Raw genomic sequence first — 24,726 nt, 5'->3', positions numbered from 1 at the left:
GGAGTGCTGCATATTCAGCCCCCTTTTGTGCCTCCAGTGGCACCTTGGGATCTCAACGTGGTGTTGGATTTCCTAAAGTCACATTGGTTTGAGCCACTGAAAACCGTGGATTTAAAATATCTCACGTGGAAAGTGGTCATGTTGTTGGCCTTGGCTTCGGCCAGGCGGGTTTCAGAATTGGCTGCTTTGTCATGTAAAAGCCCTTATCTGATTTTCCATATGGATAGGGCAGAATTGTGGACTCGTCCCCAGTTTCTCCTCAAAGTGGTATCAGCTTTTCATCTGAACCAACCTATCGTGGTGCCTGCGGCTACGAATGACTTGGAGGCTTCCAAGTTGTTGGATGTAGTCAGGGCCCTAAAAATGTATGTTTCCAGGACAGCTGGAGTCAGGAAGACTGACTCGCTTTTTATCCTGTATGCGCCCAACAAGTTGGGTGCACCTGCTTCTAAGCAGACTATTGCTCGCTGGATCTGTAGTACGATTCAGCTTGCACATTCTGCGGCTGGACTGCCGCATCCTAAATCGGTAAAAGCCCATTCCACAAGGAAAGTGGGCTCTTCTTGGGCGGCTGCCCGAGGGGTCTCGGCTCTTCAACTTTGCCGAGCTGCTACTTGGTCAGGGGCAAACACGTTTGCTAAATTCTACAAATTTGATACCCTGGCTGAGGAGGCCCTTGAGTTCTCTCATTCGGTGCTGCAGAGTCATCCGCACTCTCCCGCCCGTTTGGGAGCTTTGGTATAATCCCCATGGTCCTTACGGAGTCCCCAGCATCCACTTAGGACGTTAGAGAAAATAAGAATTTACTCACCGGTAATTCTATTTCTCATAGTCCGTAGTGGATGCTGGGCGCCCATCCCAAGTGCGGATTGTCTGCAATACTTGTATATAGTTATTGCTTAACTAAAGGGTTATTGTTGAGCTATCTGTTGAGAGGCTCAGTTGTTATCATGCTGTTAACTGGGTATTGTATCACGAGTTATACGGTGTGATTGGTGTGGCTGGTATGAGTCTTACCCGGGAATCAAAATCCTTCCTAATTGTGTCAGCTCTTCCGGGCACAGTATCCTAACTGAGGTCTGGAGGAGGGTCTTAGTGGGAGGAGCCAGTGCACACCAGTAGTCTAAAAGCTTTCTTTGTAGTTGTGCCCAGTCTCCTGCGGAGCCGCTAATCCCCATGGTCCTTACGGAGTCCCCAGCATCCACTACGGACTATGAGAAATAGAATTACCGGTGAGTAAATTCTTATTTTTGCACACTTTCCCATTTTCCCCCTGAATGCAGGAAATTCTGGGTAGAACCCCCGGCTTTTGACGTATCAGTCTGTTGCATATCTAAAAAGGCGGTACTTCCATCCCTGGGCTCTTTTACCATAAAGGACACTGGGGATAGGAAAATAGAGACTACACTTAAGATATACACAGCAGCGGGTTTGTCACAAAGACCGGTCATAGCAGGTTGCTGGATGACTTGTGCTATTCATACGTGGTCTACTCAGATTCAGGAGGGCCTCTCGGGGGATATGTCCCTGGTCACTAAAGTGACTCTCCTGAAACACATTCAGGACACTGGAAGTGTCCTGTGTGACTCTCTCAAGGAGATGAGCAGTATTAATGCTAGGGCCACTGCTATAGCAGTGTCGACGCGCAGGGCTTTATGATTGCTTCAGTGGATATCGGACACATCCAAGTGTAGTGTCGATTCTCTTCCCTTTTCAGGGGAATGGCTCTAACGGGTGGAATTGGATATGTGGCTTTCCAAAGCTACAGTGGGGAAATCCACGTATCTCCCCTCTGGGGCCCCGCCGGCGAGACGTTCCTACCCAGGGCCGTCTACCCAGTCCTTTCGGTCTAACAGATTTAGATCTAGGGCCAGAGGTGCCCCCAATGTGGCTAGAGGCACCAGAGGTAAGACGAGAAAACCTGCAAGCGTCCATTCTCAGGAGAGCACCACTTAAGCTTCCACTAAGGCCTCAGTATGACAGTGCCCACCCACCCCGAGGGGATCTCGAGGTGGGAGCCTTGTTGCGTCACTAAAGCCATATCTGGGAAAGTTCCTGCCAGGATACCTGGGTCAAAGACCTCATTTCTCAGGGTTACAAGCTGGAGTTCAACAGTGCTCCTCCCCAATGGTCTTTCAAATCAAGCTTACCAGCTTTGGAGGCTATGTGTGTTAAGCTGCAACAGGCCATCCTAAATTTGGTCCAGTCCTACGTCATTGTTACAGTGCCACTACAACAACAGGGAAAGGGTTACTACCTGTTTGTGGTACCGAGACCGGACAGTTTGGTAAGGCCCATTTTGAATCTAAAATCCTTGAACCGTTACCTAAAGGTTTCAAGTGCAAGATGGAATCCTTGCGAGCAGTGATTGCGGGCCTGGAAGAATGGGAGTTAATGGTCTCCCTGGATATAAAGCACGCCTATCTCCATATCTTGATTTTTTCCCACCTCACCAGGCTTGCCTGAGGTTTGCCCTGCTGAACGATCACTACCTGTTCCAGGCGCTACCCTTCGGCCTATCCACAGCTCCAGGTCCTGGGGGTCAATATTGTCCCTTATCTGGAGATCCAGGGTGCTCTTATTGCTCCTTTTTGACCGCACTATCCAAATTCTGTCACCCCATGGGTGGATCCTCAATTTACAGAGGTCCCACCTTGAGCCAACTGGGCAACTCCTGTTCCTGGGAATGTTGCTGGAGACTGTGGCACAGAAAGTGTTCCTCCCAGATGGCAAAGCGAGAACACTTCAGGAGATGGTCCGAATTGTTCTCCGGCCTACTCGAATATCCATCCATCTTTGCATAAGATTGTTGGGGAAGATGGTAGCCTCATACGAGGCGATCCAGTATGGAAGGTTCCATGCCTGAACATTATCAATTGGATCTCCTGAGCAAGTCGTCCGGATCATATCTTCAGATGCACCGGATAATACAGCTGTCACCTCCGTCCAGGTTTTCCCTCCTGTGGTGGCTGCATTCCTCCAACATACTGGAAGTTTGAAGTTTCGGGATTCAGGATTGGATCCTCCTCATGACGGATGCGAGAGAGCTGTCACCCAGGAGGCTCAGTTCCAGGGCAGGTTGTCAGCCCACAAAGCTCTCCTTCTAATCAACATTCTATATATTGTAAGCTTGCGAGCAGGGCCTTCCTACCTCTATGACTGTTTGTTGTTATTACACAGTTTTGTTATATCATTGTTATTTCCAATTGTAAAGTGCAACAAAATTTGCTGCGCTATATAAGAAACTTAATAAATAAATAGTCCTGGAACAACTTCGGGCGATCTACAATGCTGTGATTCAGGCCTCTCCTCAGGGATCACGTGATCCAAGTTCAGTCTGACAACGACACAGTGGTGGCGTACATCAGTCGACAAGGAGGGACAAAAAGCAAGGCCTGCATGCGAGAGGTGTCAAAGATACTCCTCTGTGCAGAAAGAAATGCGAGAGCAATGTTTGCAATCTTCATTCCGGGAGTAGACAACTGGGAAGTGGATTTCCTGAGTCATCACGATCTCCACCCGGGAGAGTGGGGACTTCACCATCAGGTGTTTCAGCCAATCATCAACCGGTGGGGCTGCCCACAAATAGACATGATGACTTTGCAACTCAACAAGAAGCTTTGTTGGTATTACTCGCCAACCAGTGACCCTCAGGCGATGGCAGTAGATGCACTGACATCGCCTTGGCCGTACCAGCTGGTCTACCTGTTTCCTCCGATTCCATTGCTCCCAAGCTACTCAAGCGAATCAGGACTCAAAGAGTACAAGCAATTCTGATTGGCCTCGGAGGACATGGTACGCAGATCTTCTGGACATGTCCATCGAAGACCCTTGGCCTCTGCCACTGAGAAGAGACCTTCTTCAACAAGGACTGTTCGTCTACCCAGACTTACGGCGGCTTCGTTTGATGGAATGGAGGTTGAGCTGAACATCCTAGCTCACAAGGGACTTTCCAAAAAGGTTATTGCTACCATGGTTCAGGCCAGGAAATCTGTGACACCAAAAAACAATCATATCTGGAGGAGTTATGTCTCTTGGTGCGAGGAATGCACATATCCGCCTGCAGAGTTCCACTTGGGACGTTTCCACCATTTCCTGCAAGCTGGTGTGGATCAGGGCTTACGTCGGGGGTGCAGATTTCAGCTCTCTCCATTTTCTTCCAGAAGAAATTGGCAGTGTTGCCAGAAGTTCAGACCTTCTTGCAAGGGGTACTTCACATTCAACCGCTCACGGCACCCTGGGATTTGAATGTAGTGTTGTAATTTCTACAGTCCTCCTGGTTGGAACTTCTGATGTTGGTAGAAGACAAGTACCTCACGTGGAAGACTGATTTTATTGATCCTGGCTTCTGCTAGGCATGTTTCATCAGAATTGGAGGCCTAATCGTGTAAAAGTTCTTACTTAGTCTTTTACGAGGACAGAGCAGAGTTCAGGACTAGGCAGCTGTTCCTGCAGAAGGTCATCTCTGCGTTCCACTTTAATCAACCTATTGTGATCCCATCGGGTTCTGGCACTTCTCCTCCTCTGAAGGTGTTGGATGCTGTGCAAGCCTTGAAGATCTATATCAAGAAAAAGCTCGGACCAGAAAGTCGGATTCCTTGTTTGGACTCTATGATGCACAGAAAAAGGGTTGCCCTGCTTCTAAGCAGTCCATTGCTCTTTGGCTTCGGCTTACTATCCAACAGGCCTATGTGTCTGCAGCCTTACCTGTTCCACACACTCTGAAGGCCCACTGTACAAGATCGGCGGGGTCTTCCTTGGCGTCTGCCCGTGGAGTCTCGGCCTTGCAACTATGCCGAGCTGCTACCTGGTCGGGGAAGAACACCTTTGTGAAGTTCTACAGGTTTAATACCCTGGCCAAAGAGGATACCCAGTTTGAGCAGGCGGTTCTTCAGACGTCTCCGTACATTCCCACATGTTCTGGAAGCTTTGGTACGTCCCCATCGTACTAGGTTCACCCAATATCCCTTATGGATGCTAGAGAAAATAGGATTTTAATTACCTACTGGTAAATCCTTTTCTCATAGTCGATGAGGGATATTTGGCGCCCACCTAAGTGCATTGGCTATTCTGCATGTTCTCTTTTGTACGGTTACTTGTTCAGCTGTTGCTGTTTGTTATCAGCCATTGCTGTTCGTTTTATGTTAAGTTGTGTGCTGGTGTATGAATCTCACCACTCGTTGTTATGTTCCTTCTCCCAAGTATGTCCTTTCTCCTTCGGCACTACCCATATAACCTATAACGGGGGCATAAAGGGGAGGAGCTACCTCTAGGGGGTCTATACATCTACTACTTATCGGGGCAATTCCTCGTTTTGACGATGACTATCAGGTCATTGGCAAAATCGAACATGTTGAAATTCTCGATAAGCTGGTGGCAGAATGATCAGAATCTGACACAAAAATTATCAGAATCTGTGAGTCAGGGATCTTTAACATGTAGGATTTTGACAATCGAATGAAAAATTGCCTATCGGCATCAAGAAATTGCCAGGTAGATGTATGTCCCACATCAGACAACGGGACGGTTTCTTGATTGATTAAAAGTATATAGTCCACCTTAGTATTCAAAAAGAGAATTTCTTGTTCATTTGCTTTAGAAACGTATCATCATCGTGACAGGCTTCAGATTGTGATGTGAGACTCATTACCTGCATTAAAGGCGTAGCTTTCTTTGCTACATGATTATCCCTTCCTATTACATCAAGCAAGGGTAATTGCTTTTACTAGTCATGCCATATGTTTTATACTCTAAATTAACTTTTATTTTCTCAATTTAAGGTTTTGAGGAAAACATTGAAACTCAGGGAGAGCTGATTCTACAGGAATCCTTTCAGGTTTGGGACCCTAAAACGTTGATCAGGAAGGGCAGAGAGAGGCATCTCTTTCTTTTTGAGATGTCACTTGTCTTCAGTAAAGAGGTCAAAGATTCCAGTGGAAGAAGCAAATATATTTACAAGATGAAATTATTTGTAAGTAGAACTACATGTTTATTTGAATGTTGATCTTCAATAGTTCTGTTATTCTGTCCCCTGGATATGGCCCACTCTTTTTCTGTTTGCTTAATTCCACCATTCCCCTTCCCAACATTCCATGTATGTGCACCATGAATTCTAGGAAAGGTAACTTTATTGATGTAATCTAAATACATTTGTAGATACACATATACCTCTTAAATGTCTACTATGCATCTGCAAATATAAAAACAGTTGTACAGTACAGTTTGCTCAAATATTACAGATGTAATCCTTGCATATCCCACAATGCACCAAACAGTAGTCCTACACAACAAAGTCTTCATGAAAGCAATATTTATAAAAAAAAAGAATGCTCACAAAATTAAGACTTTTTTTTATATAAAGGACACCTCCTGCTGTTAATATACATTATTGCTGCGGGGTACACTGGTCTCCACAAGGATTCACATCGGGGTGTAGAGTAGGATCTTGATCTGAGGCACCAACAGGCTCAAAGCTTTTGACTGTTCCCAAGATGCACAGCGCCGCCGCCTCTATAACCCCGCCTCTCTGCACAGGAGCTCAGTTTGTAAGTTGGTGCCTTGCAGTATGCAGGCACTTTACAGGTGGCTGCCTTAAGCAGCCTTTTTCAGAGTTATTTTGCTAAAGACTGAACAGAAATCTGTTTGAAGACTTCAAGGGCTGCTGTTGGAAAAGTCTCAGAGACTTTCCTGCGTGCAGCCCCATCACCCCCAGCGGCGCTGTATGCTCCCGCGCCGGGGTTGCTGGGTCACTGGAGCGGAGACGCAGGCTTCTTCCTAAATGTGAGTCTCTCACATGCCGCCGTCTCCCGGATCGCGGGGCCACAGAAGAGGGGAAGGTAAGGGGCTCCTGTGCCGCACTTTACCGCGATCCAGTGCGGCTGTAGGAGACACGAGTGTGCTGGTGTGGACACTGAGTACTGGACAGCTGCTCCACTAGCCACCAGGGTATTATTTTGGGCACAGGTCAGGGGGATTTAGTACCGGTTCCCCCGTTTTGTTGTTCTGCCCGCACACCCGGTGGGGTTGCCAGCAGGGGGAGCAGGCTGGACTTGAGGCCCTGCCCCCAGCCCCAGGGCGCCATTTATTCAATGTTTTCGCCCTGGAGCTGCTTCCTTCGCCTTCACTCCTGGTCAGTGGCCATTGCAGATAGAGCCTTGCTGTTCCTGGGATTTCTGGGGCAAATCCTCCTCCTCTGTGGAACTGCCTAACTGCCAGTGATGTGCTTCCTACAGGACACTTGAGTATTCTACCTGTCACTGGGACTGTGTTAGTTAAGAAAGAGTGCATACATTCAGGGTTATGTGGTACAAACACCCTGTGATATACATCCAGTGCTTAATGTGTTTGTTATATCTATAGTTATCACATATAGCCATACTGAGTATTACTTTGTATTGCTAGTCCCCTGCAGTTTATGGTACATAAATTGGGAAACCCCACCGCCTGTAGATTATCATGTGGCGCGCATGGTTGTTTCCTCTGCTCTGCCAGTAACTACCATCACCTCTCTGAAGGAACCAATTGATCGTTGTGTGAAAGGCTGTTTAAAAACGATTTATACCCTTACGGGGGCTGTACAAAGGCCAACTATTACAGCGACTTGGGCTGTTGAGGCGTGAGCTCAGTAAGTCGAGGCGGAACTGCCTTCCGACGCGTCTGAGCGTCGCTCGAGGTTACGCCATACCCTTTAAGAATCGTCCCCCACATCGATTTTGCCTGACAAATGTGCCTCTGGATCCGGCAAAAGCAGGCACGTTGCACTCTGTGGTACATTCCCTCCTGATCACAGGAGTGGTGGCTCAGAGAGGCAAGGGGTACTATTCACTGCACTCTGTTGTTTTGGCCATGGAGCCTGGGGACTATATATGGTCTCCCTGGACATACAGGATTCCTACCTGCATATCCCTATTGCGGTTTCTCATCAACAGTACCTGCGGTTTGCGGTGGGCAACCTTTAATACCAATTTCAGGCGTTACCCTTTGGTTTGACAACGGCTCCCCGAGTTTTCACCAAAGTAATGGCGGTCATGACGGCTGCACTTCGCCGTCAAGGGATCAGGATCCTACCGTATTTGGACGATTTGTTGATCCTGGCAAATTCCCCAGAACTTCTCCTGTGTCATCTCGATCTGATAGTCCAGTGCATGACAGCCCACTGGTGACTGATCAACTGGAAGAAATCCTCCCTGGTTCCTGCTCGGAGCATGTTACACCTGGGAGCGTTATTGGACACTCACAACGAACAGTTGTCCCTGTCTCAGGAGAAAGTCCTGAAGCTTCAGGACAGGATTCGATGCTTCCTTTCTCGTCCGCAAGTGTCGATACATTCGGCAATGCAAGTGCTAGGTCTCATGGTGTCGGTTTTCGACATGGTGGAGTATGCTCAGTTCCACACTCGCCCTCTGCAGAAGATAAATTCTGACCAAGTGTGGTGGCCTTCCTCATCAGATAAGATCTCACATGATCTCATTGTCTCCGGAGGTCCGCCTGTCACTGAGCAGGTGGCTGCAGGACGATCAATTGAGCAGGGGCCGTCCATTCTGGATATCCGACTGGGTCCTCCTGACAACAGATGCCAGTCTGAGAGGTTGGAGCGTGGTGTTGGAACAACACTCTCTTCAGGGTCGGTGGACCAAGGAGGAGTCTCTACTCCCAATAAACATTCTGGAACTGCAGGCAGTGTTCAGTGTGTTGACAATGGCCCAGCATCTCATACAGACCAGACCTGTTCAAGTACAATCTGACAACGCCAACACGGTGGCGTACATCAATCATCAAGGCGGCACTCAAAGCCACATGGCAATGAAGGAAGTATACAGGATTCTTCAATGGGTAGAACGCCATCTGCCGGCCATATCCGCAGTGTTTATTCCGGGTGTCCTGAACTGGGAAGCGGACTATCTCAGTCATCAGGACGTACACGCAGGAGAGTGAAACCTCCATCCGGAGGTGTTTCAACTTCTCGTGGATACGTGGGTCCTTCCAGATGTGGATCTGATGGCGTCTTGACACAATCACAAGGTTCTGGTCTTCGGAGCAAGGACAAGGGATCCTCAAGCTGCGTTCGTGGACACTCTGGTGATTCCATGGAACTTTCAGCTACCGTACGTGTTCCTTCCAGTGTCACTCCTGCCCAGAGTAATACGGAAGTTCAAGCAAGAAGGAGGAAACCTGCTTCTGGTTGCTCCAGCATAGCCCAGACGGCACTGGTTCTCCGATCTGTTGAGTCTCTCGTGGGATCGTCCCCTTCTACTTCCACAACGACCAGACCTCCTCATTCAGGGCCCTTGTGTTTCCCAGGATTTAGCCCATCTGGCTTTGCCGGCAGGGCCCTTGAGGCTTCCGTCCTGAGGGCCAAGGGTTTTTCTTTGGCGGTCGTTCAAACTATGTTGAAGGCCCGTAAGCTGGCTTCTACTCGGATCTACCATAGGGTCTGGAATGCTTAATTTACTTGGTGTTCATCTCACAATCATGACGTTTTCAAGTTTAATACGGCCAAACTGTTGGCCTTTCTACAACAGGGCATGGACTTAGGCCTGCGTCTGGCCTCCCTCAAGGTTCACATCTCTACATTGTCGGTTTGGTTTCAGAGAAAAATTGCTACCCTGCCCGATGTCCATACATTCACTCAGGGTGTGTTGAGGATTCAGCCTCCTTATGTGCCACCTGTGGCCCCTTGGGATCTGTTGGTGGTCTTGGAGGCTTTACAATAGTCTCCGTTTGAGCCTCTTGCCTCAGCTGACCTTAAGTGGCTTTCCCTTAAGGTGTTATTTTTGCTGGCTATTGCTTCAGCTAGAAGGGTTTCGTACTTGGGTGCCTTATCCTATAAGTCTCCCCTATTTGATTTTTCACTGTGAGCGGTCAGTGCTTTGAACACGCCCAGGTTATTTACCCAAGGTGGTGTCTTCCTTCCACCTTAACCAGGAGATTGTGGTTCTGGCCTTTAATTCTCCTGAGTAGTCTTCCAAAGAGCGATCTTTGGATGTGATACGGGCTCTCCATATCTATGTGAAAAGAACTTCCTCCATTAGGAAATCTGATTCTCTTTTTGTGTTTGGTTTTCACAAACGTGGCTGGCTTGCTTCCAAGCAGACTCTGGCCAAATGGATTAGAATGCACATGCTTATGTACAGGATGGTCGTCCGGTTCCTGCTACCATCAACGCCCATTCTATTCGGTTGGTTGGACCTTCTTGGGCGGCCCACCGTGGTGCGACTCTTGAACAATTGTGCAAGGCAGGTATGTGGTCCTCTGTGAACACGTTCATTAGGTTCTATGCCTTTGATACCGCCGCTTCCCAGGATGCTTCCTTTGGACGCCAGGTTCTTGTGCCCGCAACAGTGCTTCTCTTCCCATAAGGAACTGCTTTAGGACATCCCCGATGTGAATCCTTGTGGAGGCCAGTGTACTTCATAGCAGAAAACGAGATTTATGGTAAGACCTTACCGTTGTTAACTCTCTTTCTGCGAGGTACACTGGGCTCCACAAGGTGCCAACCCTGACGCACTTAGCTTCTTTGGGTTGGTATTGGCATAGCCGCTGACACCCTCTCCTGCGGTGAGTGTGTGGTGTAATTGGCTACGAGTGGTTGTCGTCTCTGGTACCTGCTACTGCATTGGGCTGGTTAACGAAACTGAGCTCAATGGTATGGAGGTGGGGTTATAGAGGAGGCGGCGCTGTGCATCTTGGGAAAAGTCAAAAGCTTTGAGCCTGTTGGTGCCTCTGCTCAAGATCCTACTCTACACCCCTGATGTGAATCCTTGTGGAGCCCAGTGTACCTCGCAGAAAGAGATTTAACAATGGTAAGTTCTTACCATAATTCTCGTTATTTGCTTCACCCTTGGTCATATATGTCTGGATGACCTTATTCCACCAGCCAGTAGATTTCATGGAGGTTATTACTGTACTTTATTGCTTATCGATTTGAGTGGGCTTACTTTGCTGCCCCCTTGGGTGTGGGGACTCCATCTCATCGATTGTTACTGTTGCCTACCACTACGTCATAGGGTAACTAGCTGCCACCACCATGATCCTATTCTGATACCTGGAACTGCTTAGTTCTGGGTATTTGTATTAATGGTTACGCAAGAATCCTGGTAGCTAATTTTCAAATTGCCACTTAATATTTTAACATAATGCAAGCAGATGTAGGCATTTGAGTCAGGATGTTTTATTAACTCCAGTACAGTTAATTTAAAAATATGGTTATTTCTAGTTGTGAAGGTATTAGGAATATCACAGAACAGAGTTGTTCTTGAACGTTCAGATGATAGACACTATTGAACTCATAGAGAAACCTTTTTTAATACAGTTCTGTTACATAATACAGCAGGTGGTAATCAAGCCCCTCTGTCTCTTTAACCAATCCATCTGAACACATGCACTGTCCATCAGATATATAAGTTTTTTGTTTGTTTTTTTGCATTCAACATTGTTACAAGTGGACAGAGGGGTGTGTGATCCCCTCCGTTAATGAGGATTACTTCTGTGAAAAGTTTATCCCTTGGCAACTCCCATTCACCTGCAAGTCTAGGAGAGGAGTATTATATCTCTACACTTAGAATACTTCCTGGAGATCTGCTTTAGAGACTGGCTGCTCACTCTCTCCTAAAATGGGCTCTAGTGTGTAGACAGCCAAACCCTGGAGTAGTTGTCTCTATGCTATTGTAGCTGGAGCCTTCATTCAAACTCAGGTGACAACAGGGGAAGGCTTAATTACTGCATCAGGGGGCTGGTGGAGCTGCCATCCACTGGACTACCTGGGATGTGGGGGACTTCTTATGGACTATCAGCACCCTGGCTCCCAGAAATGGGGTGCAGAGCAACAGTGTCTAGTAGACTCCAGATCCCACTATTCCACCAGATTGAATACATTTTGTTTAAAATACATTCATCTGTCTTCCTTTTTGGTAAACACTGGATAACCATGGTTTGTAGAGGGTACGGTTTCAAAGGCAGGCACAAATTGATAACCAGGGTGTGTAGAGTGTGCGGTTTCAGGAGCAGGCACACATTCAAACTAAAAACTACATCCCATAGGGCTAAGCAACTCAGTCTTTACCTTTGTGGAATGCCACTCAAGTTCTAATCAGACAAAGGCCACATCAGTGGCATTCATCAACCGCTATGGAGGGACTCGCAATTCCATGGCGATGAAGCCTTGATGATTAATTACCAGAAGTCCAACCTCATCCCTTCTCATCGCATGATCTTCCTGGGTCTTCTCTTCAACAAAGTGAACAAGGTGTTCCTGCTGGAGTAAAAGATCTTGGCAATCTGAATGCAGGTTCTTGACCTTCTGCCTGCCAAATTGATGCCCATTCTGTTCTGCTTGAAGTTGCTGAATGCAACTGTATATTGCTTTGATAAAATGTTTTGCATTTTATATTCTAAAATTTATCTTACATCCTAGAGGATACTGGGGTCCATTTACTACCATGGGGGTATAGACTGTTCCACTAGGAGCCATATGCACTTAAAGAATTTGATATTGTGGGCTGGCTCCTCCCTCTATGCCCCTCCTACCAGACTCCATTTAGAAAATGTGCCTGGAGGAACCGGTCATTCTGAAGGAAGCTCCTGAAGAGTTTCCTGCATTTATTTTCTGTTTGTTTATTTTCAGGCAGGACTGGATGGCACCAGCCTGCCTGCTTCGTGGGACTTAGGGGGGGGGGGGCTCAACCTCTTTAAGGGTTAATGGTCCTGTTCCCTGCTGACAGGACACTGAGCTCCTTAGGGAACTATTTGCAAACCCCACCATGGTGAGCTTATATTCCTGCAGCACGCTGCCACCCCTAACAGAGCCAGAAGAATGAAGAGTGGTGAGTACTGAGCCGACGTCCCGGTTAGCGGGGCACCGGATATTATGGCGGCACGAGGGTATGGAGACGCGCGGCTTCTAAACTCGGCGGAATGCATCTCCAGACACAGTACACAACTGCATCTCAGTACACTATACATGGTACCCATACTAGCAACACAGCCTTAAAACGGTTTCTGTCCATTTTAAGCACCAAAGTCCTCAGCCAGTATAAAAAAAGCGCGAAGACTGTGTGCCATTGAAGGGGCGGGACTTCACTATGAGAGGATCCAGCAGCTCACCAGCTCCATATTCCCTCTGCCATGGACACAGATGCTGACTGACAGGGACTCGCAGCTCCTCCAGTGTGACTCAAAATTACCTCAGCGGTACCAGGGGGTCATAGCAGGGGGGGTGATTACTAGTGTAATAAGTCCCCTATCAGGATAACTAGTCTGCGACCCACCTAAGCTTGGCATTAGCGGTAAGGGCGCAGTGGGGGCTGGCTCCAAACAACTCTGTCTCTCCCTGGAGGGTTCTTTGTGGGTTAATTGTACTTAACCTTTTCGTGTGTGTGTGTGTGTTGTTGCATTTACATTATGTCAGGCAATGAGTGTTTTTCTTGTACAGCCGAGTGCCCCTCTTCACTTGGCGGCACACTACTGGGTAATCAGGGTTCACAGAATAGCGGGGGTGAACCAGAGTGGGTTAATTCTCTAAACAGAGAGGGTTTTGCAAAGTCTGCACAGGATCAATATTAATGTAAATCAATCTACTGTATGTAAAGAATGTAAAGAAAACCAACATAAGGCTATGATTCAAACAAAAATCATGTGTGGCACTCGGTTGGTGGTACTCCCAGAAAATAGTTCAATAAATTACCTGAGAAGAGAGCTGATTTTTGCATAGACACAAAAATCAAAGAAAGAAAGGCTATGGGGAAGATTCAAATGTTTGAAAAGTCGGTTGGGTGTCTGTGTTGTCCTGTCTATTAGATAGGAAAAAACAGACTCCCAACTGACTTTTTAAACATTTGAATCTCCCCCTATATGTCTATTCTGGGGCATACTTTGTTAATTAATACAAAACAGTATATCATTTAAAATATACATTTTATTCTTATCAACTACAAAATTGAAGGTCCTAATGCATGTTCAAAGCAACAATTTTGTCTCTGTAAATATGGCCAGTTCTGCTTGTGAAGTGGTGCACATTCCCTATTTGTTGTTTGAGAGTCAAGTCTAAAATTCCAACCACTTCTGCTTTTTAATCATCTGCCAAAGTGTTGGATGAGAAAATTAGTGTGGCCAGAAAAGACACTGATTCTGAAGAAAGAAAGAGGAACACTTCTGCTGTCCCACTGTAATGCAAGCTTTTGCTCTGTTTACATTTAGCATTGCAGGGCCAAATCGTTGTTCAGCGGGATGAGAGGGATGATGAGAGAGAAACACCATTAGGACGGAAACCTTAGGAGAAAAATCAAAAATTGTGTGTGGGAGAAGCTATAGTTTGCTTTACAGCGGGACAGCAAAATTGTTCCTCTTTCTTTCTTCAGAATCAGTGACTTTTCCGGCCACACACACATTTTCTCATTCAATGCTTTGGCAGATGATTAAAAAGCAGAAGTGGTTGAAATTTTCGACTTGACTCTCTAACAACAAATAGGGAATGTGCACCACTTCACGAGCAGAATTGGCCATATTCACTGAGACAAAATTGTTGCTTTGAACATGCATTAGGATCTTCAATTTTGGAGTTGATTTTGGAGGTTTTTGGGCTCTCAGTGCCACCAGGCATGATATACTCGCCTGCTGTCAGACCACACTGAATATGCCCAATCTCATCTGATCTTGGAAGCCAAGAACTGTGGGGCCTGGTCAGTACCTGGGTGGGAGTCCACCAGAGAATACCAGGCACTGCAGGTATATTTTTATCAAAATCTGTGGCATAGGAGGGGCGTGGCCTAGACGCAGGGCCGAGCGGACGTCTGGCGCTGGAGCTCCGGCACAGGGGACACTAAAAACCGTTTCCCTGCAGCCCCACTAGTAACCACCACAGCTGGGAGGCCTCCCAGTGGTGCGGAGCGGCTGGCGAGACGGACCTGCGGCTCCGAGCGGCCTCCTGCTGCCTCCGGCCGTCGCGGCCTGCTCCGTGATCTGAAGCCGGGGCCTCGAGTTTGGGGACGCCCCGGCCGTGAGCTCCGGGATCGGAGCGCGGCCGCGACGGGACCCCCGGTGCGCTCCACGGACCCCAGCTTCCTCTCCTGCACACCACTAAATGGCCCTTAGCCCTAGGGGTGCTCTTGGATCACTGGGCCCCCCTCCACGGCTCCTAGAAGACCAGGTACCTCTTGCTGTCCTTGGAAGGGCTCCCTGCCAGCGGCCATCTTCCCTCTCCTATGAGTGGGCTGCTTCTCCCCTCTCTACACCAGCGATTGCCCCCACATACTGGGCACACCTGTGGCTCTATAGCTCTTCCTGCATGGGCCCTCACTGTTGTGGCCCCCACTGTTGTGGCCCCCAAGTTCGTAATACTGTGCCTCGATGTATATTGTTGGGGCCCCCTGTTATATTATTAAGACTCTGGGCCTCCTTACGTTATAATCTACAACCCAGGTGCGCCATCTCCTGGCTGATACATCCTACTACATCTGAATTATGCATTAACCTTCTGTGATACTACTACGCAGGGGAATGCTCTACTAAATCATAATGGTTGCTGCCCTGGGGGCTTCATGTTTACTTTCATTGCACGTAATATAATGGAACACTAACTTTCTACGCTGTTGCTCAGTTTTGAATTTTGATCACTTTTCATTTCCGGGACTGTCATACGTCATGCCTAGGTCCAAAAAATCTACACCGTCCGCGGATTTGACCTCCTTTATTTCTAAAATGAAACCTAACTCATCTAAACCGCCATCCGCCCCACAACCTGCTCCTATTTCGGAATCAGAGGAAGAATCACCTGTGCTAGACTCTTCCATGAAAGACTGCATTTCCTCTATCCTTAATGAGATGAAGTCGTTGAAACAGGCTTTTCACTCGGAGATCCACAAGGTCATCTCTGGTCTCAAGGATGAGCTCTCGGACCTCGGTGCTCGCACTAATGACGTCGAACAGAAAATTGATGAAGTCATCAATTTCCAGCAAGAGATGGAACACTCTGTCTTTGTTATGCAGGAAGACATTTACTTCCTTCAAGATCAACAGGAGGACGCAGATAATCGCGCGAGGCGTAACAACCTGCGCATTAAATATATTCCGGAGTCGGTGGAACCTGCTCAACTGGAAGATTTCCTCATCCGCTTCTTTAAACATCTTCTGCCGGACACTCCGCCTGAGCTTTTCCTCCTAGATAGAGCTCATCGCTCCCTGCGCCAAAAACCGTCATCATCGTCCCCTCCGAGAGATGTGGTCTTACGCTGTCATTATTTCAAAACTAAGGACAGAGTTCTAACTGCTGCTCGTAACAAGGACATTTGTCTGTTCGAAACGCATAAGCTGCTGGTGTTTCAGGACTTATCCCCTATTACTCTTAAGAGGCGCTTCGATCTGAAGGAATATTCCCAGATCCTCAGGGAGAATCATATCCGATACAGATGGGGTTACCCCTTCGCCTTGATAGTGCAGCTTGATGGGAGGAGGCTACTGGCACGATCCAAGGAGGATGCCCACCGGCTACTTCTGAAACTTAACTTGTTCCCCCACCCCCGTGGGGGGGTAAAAGCCTTCTCTCTCACAGGCTGTACCGGGTCTTCAACGCTCCCCAAGCTCACCTCTCCCACAGCGTGCGCCTCTGCGTCTCTGGTCGACAGTCCCGGCAAAAACCTCCTCCAGACGTGACCCTCCATGAACTTTTCTCCACGAGCTGCCTTGATGGGTTACTGTAATTTTGCTATACACTATGGTGTTTTGTATTTTAGAGGTTCTCTATTTTCCTTTTACTGAGCTTATCGGTTTAACTCCATGTTATTACTGTTCATACGGTTCTGCTGTGTTTATTGTTATCTAATGTTGCTCTGACCCCCCAGGGTCGCCCTATTTGTTCTCTTTTTTTTTTTTTTCCTCTCCTGTAGGTTCAAAGGAGTGTGACGCCGCGTCCTCCACTGAGCCATTATAGCCGGTTTTGAGCGTAAGGGAGTTACTTTCTACCTTAATACCCCATACGGGAGCTCAAACATGTGGATTTGTCTCGTTTGTATTGTTCTCAATGTCTTTCTTCTCTTTTTTTCTTTTTCCTACCTTCTGCCTTTCCTCTCACCTTTATTTCTTCTGGAGACCAACCATGTGTTTTTAGGGATGTTATAGCTCTGCTCTTCTATACACTGTCATGTCGGTTAACGTAGTAACTTACAATGTGAAGGGTCTCAATAGCCCCCAAAAGCGGACTAAATTATTTCTTTTTTTAAAACAGGTTGGGGGATATCTGGTGTTCCTTCCGGAGACGCATTTTAGAGGTACTTCCCATCCCGAATTGCGCTCTAGACATCACCCGGTAGTTATTCATGCATGCGATCATACCCAGAAGAAACGGGGGGTCGCCATATTGATCCCTGCCCACCTACACTTAAAGTCAGAAAAAATTATTAGAGACAAAAGGGGTAGATCTCTCATCATTGTGGGCAAGCTTAATAATGTGCCTATTACTCTGATTAACTTCTATGCCCCTAATATTAATCAAGCCTCATTATTTGCCTCTTTAGATTACAAGATTGCCCAATACAGAAAAGGTGATATTTTAATGGCAGGGGATTTCAATATCATACTTCACCATAACCTCGACCGCTCCCATCCCCTTCCCACTTCCCAGTCCCATACAAGCAGTCGTAATTCTAGAGCATTATTGTCACTGCTTAAAAACCACCTACTCTTTGATTCTTGTAGGGTTCTTGACCCCTTAGTCAAAGACTATACCTTCTTTTCACCTGTGCATAATCTTTATATGAGGATCGATATGATTATGATTGGGAGAGATTTAACCTCTAAGATCCAAAAATGTCTTATTCACCCAATTACATGGTCTGACCATGCCCCTGTATCCTTGATTCTCTCCGGTTTGTCCCGAACTCTTTCTCCTCCATCCTGGTCCCTCAATGACGCTCTTCTCCAGCATGCTGATGTTCTGCCACAAGTCACTCAGGTAATGACTGATTACTTTAGCTTGAATCAGACCCCTGGTATGTCCGATATGACCTTGTGGGAGGCTCATAAGGCAGTCCTTCGGGGCCACTTCATACAGATTACAGCTAGGCTCACTAAACAACGCTCCCAAAAGATTTTGGAGTTGACTGACCAACTCCATCATCTGGAGGAAATTCATAGGTCTTCCCTATGCCCAGCTGACTTAGATCGGCTACTTAAAGTTAGGGGTGAACTCAATATGCTGTTATCTCATAATACGGAACAGTGCCTTATGCGTCTCAATCAGATTTATTACGAAAAGGGGGATAAGGCAGACACACTTCTAGCCAGGAAGCTGAGAGCCCAAATTTCCTCCAAGAATATCCTGTCTATCCGTACCAAACAAGGGGTACTGACACATGAACCTGACCACATTCTTAGTGAATTTGAGGAATACTATAAATCGCTATATAATGCGAAGGCGGCTTCCTCACCTTCACCGAGATTCAGCGAGGGGATTGAGTCCCTTTTGGATAAATGCAATTTACCGTCGTTGAGTGGTTCAGAGATAACTATTGAAGAAATAGACAATGCCCTTAAGATTCAGAAGCCAGGCAAGGCCCCGGGGCCTGATGGTATGTCAATTATGTATTTCAAGAAATTTAAGGGGATTCTTCTGCCCCACCTTTGCAGGCTCTTTAATGGTTTCCTCAAGGGTGAACCTCTGTCCCCCGTACACTGGAGGCTCGGATCGTATTGATTCATAAAGCAGGGAAAGACCCTAACTCGTGTTCTAGTTATCGCCCTATCTCCCTGCTAAATAATGATATTAAACTTTTCGCCAAAATCCTAGCTCTGAGGTTGAACACAGTTCTCACGCAATTAATACATGCTGACCAGGTGGGCTTCATCCCAGGCCGACAAGCTAGAGACAATACCCGAAGAACTATTAATCTAGTTCATCTTATTAACAAAGCTAAAATGCCTTCTATCCTTCTCTCGCTTGATGCAGAGAAGGCTTTTGATAAAATCTTGTGGCCCTTTATGTTTGCTACCTTGCGCAGGTTCGGCTTGGGAGGAAGCCTACTCCAGGGCATTCAGGCACTTTACTCCAACCCTTCGGCCAGAGTTCGGGTAAATGGCAAGGATTCTTGTTTATTCCAAATTACCAACGGTACACGTCAGGGGTGTCCCTTGTCACCATTAATTTTTGCCATGACTATCGAACTCCTGGCATGTATGGTTAGGACGAACCCTGATATTAAAGGTATATTAGTTGAGGATGTGGAGTTTAAATTATCATTATTTGCAGATGATGTCCTGTTAACTGTCCTCTCCTCATAAATCCATCCCTAACCTATTTAAAACTCTATCTTCATATTCTCATTTTTCAGGGTACCGCATCAACTATTCCAAGTCGGAAGCCCTTCCTTTGCATCTCAGTGAGGACACCAGGTCTCTCCTTCCCGCTAACTTTAATTTCTCTCGTAGCGCTCCAAGAAAATTAAATACTTAGGTGTGTTTATCACGAGTTCCTATGGGTCTCTGTACTCCGAAAATTTCCCAACCCTTTTTAATTGTATTGAATCTGATCTACGAGCTTGGGGCAAACAGATCATGTCCTGGTTTGGACGTATAGTCTCAGTGAAAATGAACAACTTACCCAGGCTTTTATATCTGATCCAAACAATCTCGGTACGCATCCCCGCAGAGGCTTTGTGTCGAATGCAGAAACTCTTCTTAAAATTCATATAGTCTAATAAACCCCCTAGAGTTAAGACCTCCACCCTGATAAGGGATCCGGTGGCTTGAGGCAGAGGTTTGCTGGATATCCGCAAATACTATCATGCCACTCACCTGAGCCAGGCACTTACCTGGTTCTCTCGAAAACCCCACTTACCCTGGATACAAATTGAACTCTTATCGGCCAAGGTTTCCACTCTGGTTTCCTTACTTACGCCTGTTAAGCCAAATCAGAAGATACAAGCATGCATTCCCACTACAAAACAAACTTGCTCCCTATGGTCTTTCTGCATTCGGCACTATGGTCTCTCTACGTTCCCATCCCCCATCACTTCTATTTGGGATAACCATGATTTCCCTCCTGGCTCCGTCCTATCTTCCCATTCGTGGTTCCACATGAACCCACGTCCGTATCTGTTTTTTTATTTTATTGAGGGTACTTCCTGGCGCTCCTTAGACACTTAAAGTGACAAATATGGTATCACCCAACCTGTTCTGTATGAATTTCTACAACTCTGCTCTTTCTTTAGTTCCCTTACAAAATCCAATGTCATTCGCCAACTTACCCCTTTTGAACGACTCTGTGTTTACTCTCCTATGTGACAAGGTATTATCTCTATATTGTATAGTCTATTACGTTCACTGAACTCAGCAGACACATTGCCTCATGAAAGTAAATGGGAGCAGGACTTGGGCCCCCCACCTGAGGAGGATTCCTGGGAGATCATTAGGCAAAATGTCGCCCAGTCCTCAATTTCCTCTCTAGTAAAGAAAAACTCCTATAAAGTATATACCAGATGGTATCTGGTCCCAGCGACATTACACAGGATTTTCCCTGGGTCCTCCCCATTGTGCTGGCGAGAGTGCGGTCAGATTGGAGACATCAAACACATTTGGTGCCCCAAAATCCGCCCTTTTTGGGTCCAAGTGGAGACCCTTATTGGATCTGTTCTTGGCACCCGAGTTACATTGGGTCCTTGGACGGCTTTGCTGGGCCTTCTTTTGCCTAATATTTGCAGCCATGCGGGTAGTCTTGTACTCCAAATTCTTCATGCTGCCAGATGTGTGTTAGCTAAATGCTGGAAAAAGCCCAGTATCCATCCCCCCCCATGAGCATGTTGCTGTCCAAGATATGGTGTATATCTCCACGATGGAGAAAATCACAGCTTCCTTGCGTGATAGGTCGGACAAATATATGAGAACGTGGGAACCCTGGTTCAATTATGCTAAAACCACGATTTCCCGGGTGTGATATACTGTGTCGAAGCCTTATTGTTTAGGTGCCAAATTTATCGAGCATTTGTTCACTACGTTTATATCTGATGGTAGTTATGGCCATCCCCTGTGTAGCAATTTAACCATGGATACCCCCTTAGTGGTCTCCCTTTCCTTCCCCACCCTCGCTCTTTTCCCTTTTTTTTTCTCTTTTCATCCCTGTCCTTCTCTTTCCTTTTCTCTTCTCTTCTCGATTATCGTTAAATTACAGAAAATTTGTTGTCGATACTTCTATTGCAATGCTGATGCACCCCTCTTTTTTTTATGTCTCTACATATCCTATGGGATATCATGTGTGTTCTTTTGAATTTACTTGGTGTCATCATCTCCTGGTTGATCTGTATTGATTTATTCGACATCTCTTCAATAAAAATATTGCATAAAAAAAACAAACCTCTGGCATAGGACCTTGAAACACCAAAATTTCAATGAACATAGAGGCATATTGCATGTGGTAAGGGTTAGAGCCTGGTGAACACCTTCTTTCCTTCAATGTATCTCCTATATCGGAGAGGTGAATAATTTTATTCACCAGGTTAAAGAGGTTCACATTAGATATATTTCTCTGACGTCCTAGTGGATGCTGGGAACTCCGTAAGGACCATGGGGAATAGCGGCTCCGCAGGAGACTGGGCACAAAAGTAAAGCTTTAGGACTACCTGGTGTGCACTGGCTCCTCCCCCTATGACCCTCCTCCAAGCCTCAGTTAGATTTTTGTGCCCGACCGAGAAGGGTGCACACTAGGGGCTCTCCTGAGCTCTTAGTGAAAGTTTAGTTTTAGGTTTTTTATTTTCAGTGAGACCTGCTGGCAACAGGCTCACTGCATCGAGGGACTAAGGGGAGAAGAAGCGAACTCACCTGCGTGCAGAGTGGATTGGGCTTCTTAGGCTACTGGACACCATTAGCTCCAGAGGGACCGAACACAGGCCCAGCCTCGGAGTCCGGTCCCAGAGCCGCGCCGCCGGCCCCCTTACAGAGCCAGAAGCAAGAAGAGGTCCGGAAAATCGGCGGCAGAAGACATCCTGTCTTCACCAAGGTAGCGCACAGCACTGCAGCTGTGCGCCATTGCTCCTCAGCACACTTCACACTCCGGTCACTGAGGGTGCAGGGCGCTAGGGGGTGGCGCCCTGAGCAGCAATAGAAACACCTTGGCTGGCGAAAATACATCACATATAGCCCCCAGGGCTATATGGATGAATTTTAACCCCTGCCAGATTCCACATAAAAGCGGGAGAAAAGGCCGCCGAGAAGGGGGCGGAGCCTATCTCCTCAGCACACAGGCGCCATTTTCCCTCACAGCTCCGTTGGAGGGAAGCTCCCTGGCTCTCCCCTGCAGTTACTACACTACAGAAAGGGGTTAAAAAAGAGAGGGGGGCACTAATTAGGCGCAGTATAACAATACAGCAGCTATAAGGGGAAAAACACTTATATAAGGTTATCCCTGTGTATGTATATATATATATATATATATATATATATATAGCGCTCTGGTGTGTGCTGGCATACTCTCCCTCTGTCTCCCCAAAGGGCTAGTGGGGTCCTGTCCTCTATCAGAGCATTCCCTGTGTGTGTGCTGTGTGTCGGTACGTTGTGTTGACATGTATGAGGAGGAAAATGAGGTGGAGGCGGAGCAATTGCCTGTAACAGAGATGTCACCACCTAGGGAGTCGACACCTGAGTGGATGAGCTTATGGAAGGAATTATGTTACAGTGTCAGCTCTTTATAAAAGATTGATGATATGAGACAGCCGGCGACTCAGCCTGTGCCTGTCCAGGTGTCTCAAAAGCCATCTGGGGCTCTAAAACGCCCGTTACCGCAGATGGCAGATACAGACGCCGACACGGATACTGACTCCAGTGTCGACGATTTAGAGACGAATGTGACTTCCAGTAGGGCCACACGTTACATGATTGAGGCTATGGAAAATGTTTTTACACATTTCTGATAATACCAGTACCACTAAAAAGGGTATTATGTTGGGTGAGAAAAAACCGCCTGTAGTTTTTCCTGCATCTGAGGAATTAAATGAAGTGTGTGATGATGCGTGGGTTTCCCCCGATAAAAACTGTTAATTCCTAAAAAGTTATTAGCATCATACCCCTTCCCGCCAGAGGATAGGGCACGTTGGGAAACACCCCTTAGGATGAATAAAGCGCTCACACGCTTGTCTAAACAGGTGGCACTACCGTCCCCGGATACGGCCGCCCTTAAGGAACCTGCTGACAGAAAGCAGTAAAATATCCTAAAATGTATATACACTCACACGGGTGTGATACTGCGACCAGCAATCGCCTCAGCCTGGATGTGCAGTGCTGGGTTGGCTTGGTCGGATTCCCTGACTGACAATATTGATACCCTAGATAGGGACAGTATTTTACTAACTATAGAGCATTTAAAAGATGCATTTCTATATATGCGTGATGCACAGAGGGATATTTGCCGACTGGCATCAAGAGTAAGTGCGCTGTCCATTTCTGCCAGAAGAGGGTTATGGACAAGACAGTGGTCAGGTGATGCTGATTCCAAAAGGCATATGGAAGTATCGCCTTATAAAAGGGAGGAGTTATTTGGGGTAGGTCTAACAGACCTGGTGGCCACGGCAACGGCTGGAAAATCCACATTTTTACCCCAGGTAGCTTCTCAACCTAAGAAGACGCCGTATTATCAGGCGCAGTCCTTTCGGCCCCATAAGGGCAAGCGGGCAAAAGGCGCCTCATTTCTGCCCCGTGGCAGAGGGAGAGGAAAAAGGCTGCAGCAAACAGCCAATTCCCAGGAACAAAAGCCCTCTCCCGCCTCCGCAAAGTCCTCAGCATGACGCTGGGGCTTTACAAGCGGTCTCAGGCACGGTGGGGGCCCGTCTCAAGAAATTCTAGACGTCTCCCCCTCGCCGTTTCATAAAGTCTGCTTTACCGACGTCTCCCTCAGACAGGGAGACAGTATTGCAAGCCATTCACAGGCTGTATTCCCAGCAGGTGATAATCAAGGTACCCCTCCTGCAACAGGGAATGGGGTACTATTCCACACTATTTGTGGTACCGAAGCCGGACGGCTCGGTGAGACCAATTTTAAATCTAAAATCCTTGAACACTTACATACAAAGGTTCAAATTCAAGATGGAGTCACTCAGAGCAGTGATTGCAAACCTGGAAGAAGGGGACTATATGGTCTCTCTGGACATCAAAGATGCTTACCTACATGTCCAAATTTACCCTTCTCCAAGGGTACCTCAGGTTTGTGGTACAGAACTGTCACTATCAGTTTCAGACGCTGCCGTTTGGATTGTCCACGGCACCCCGGGTCTTTACCAAGGTAATGGCCGAAATGATGATACTCCTTCGAAAGAAGGGAGTTTTAGTTATCCCTTACTTGGACGATCTCCTGATAAGGGCAAGATCCAGGGAACAGTTGGAAGTCGGGGTAGTACTATCTCAGATAGTGCTGCGGCAGCACGGTTGGATTCTCAATATTCCAAAATCGCAGCTGATCCCGACGACACGCCTTCTATTCCTAGGGATGATCCTGGACACAGTCCAGAAAAATGTGTTTTCTCCCGAAGGAGAAAGCCAGGGAGTTATCCGAACTAGTCAGAAACCTCCTAAAACCAGGCCAAGTGTCAGTGCATCAGTGCACAAGGGTCCTGGGAAAAATGGTGGCTTCCTACGAAGCAATTCCATTCGGCAGATTCCACGCAAGAACTTTCCAGTGGGACCTGCTGGACAAATGGTCCGAATCGCATCTTCAGATGCATCAGCGGATAACCCTGTCACCAAAGACAAGGGTGTCTC

At 47.1% G+C, this 24,726-nt stretch overlaps 1 protein-coding gene and 1 pseudogene across 2 annotated transcripts in view; both read left to right on the top strand.

Annotated features, from left to right (window-relative positions):
• Nucleotides 1-24,726, top strand: part of TRIO (trio Rho guanine nucleotide exchange factor) — a 1,426,902-nt gene that overhangs the window by 941,795 nt on the left and 460,381 nt on the right. For both annotated transcript variants that reach the window (XM_063922713.1, XM_063922714.1), the window contains exon 30: nucleotides 5,781-5,971. In XM_063922713.1, the coding sequence (XP_063778783.1) occupies nucleotides 5,781-5,971 (191 nt within the window). The remainder of the gene's footprint in view (nucleotides 1-5,780; nucleotides 5,972-24,726) is intronic.
• On the top strand, nucleotides 14,606-14,724 carry LOC134930160 (5S ribosomal RNA; annotated as a pseudogene).

Source organism: Pseudophryne corroboree, chromosome 5 (assembly GCF_028390025.1).
Source record: "Pseudophryne corroboree isolate aPseCor3 chromosome 5, aPseCor3.hap2, whole genome shotgun sequence".
Classification (NCBI taxonomy): Eukaryota; Metazoa; Chordata; class Amphibia; order Anura; family Myobatrachidae; genus Pseudophryne; species Pseudophryne corroboree.
Note: the sequence above shows the minus strand (reverse complement) of the source record. Positions and strands in the feature narration are given on the sequence as shown.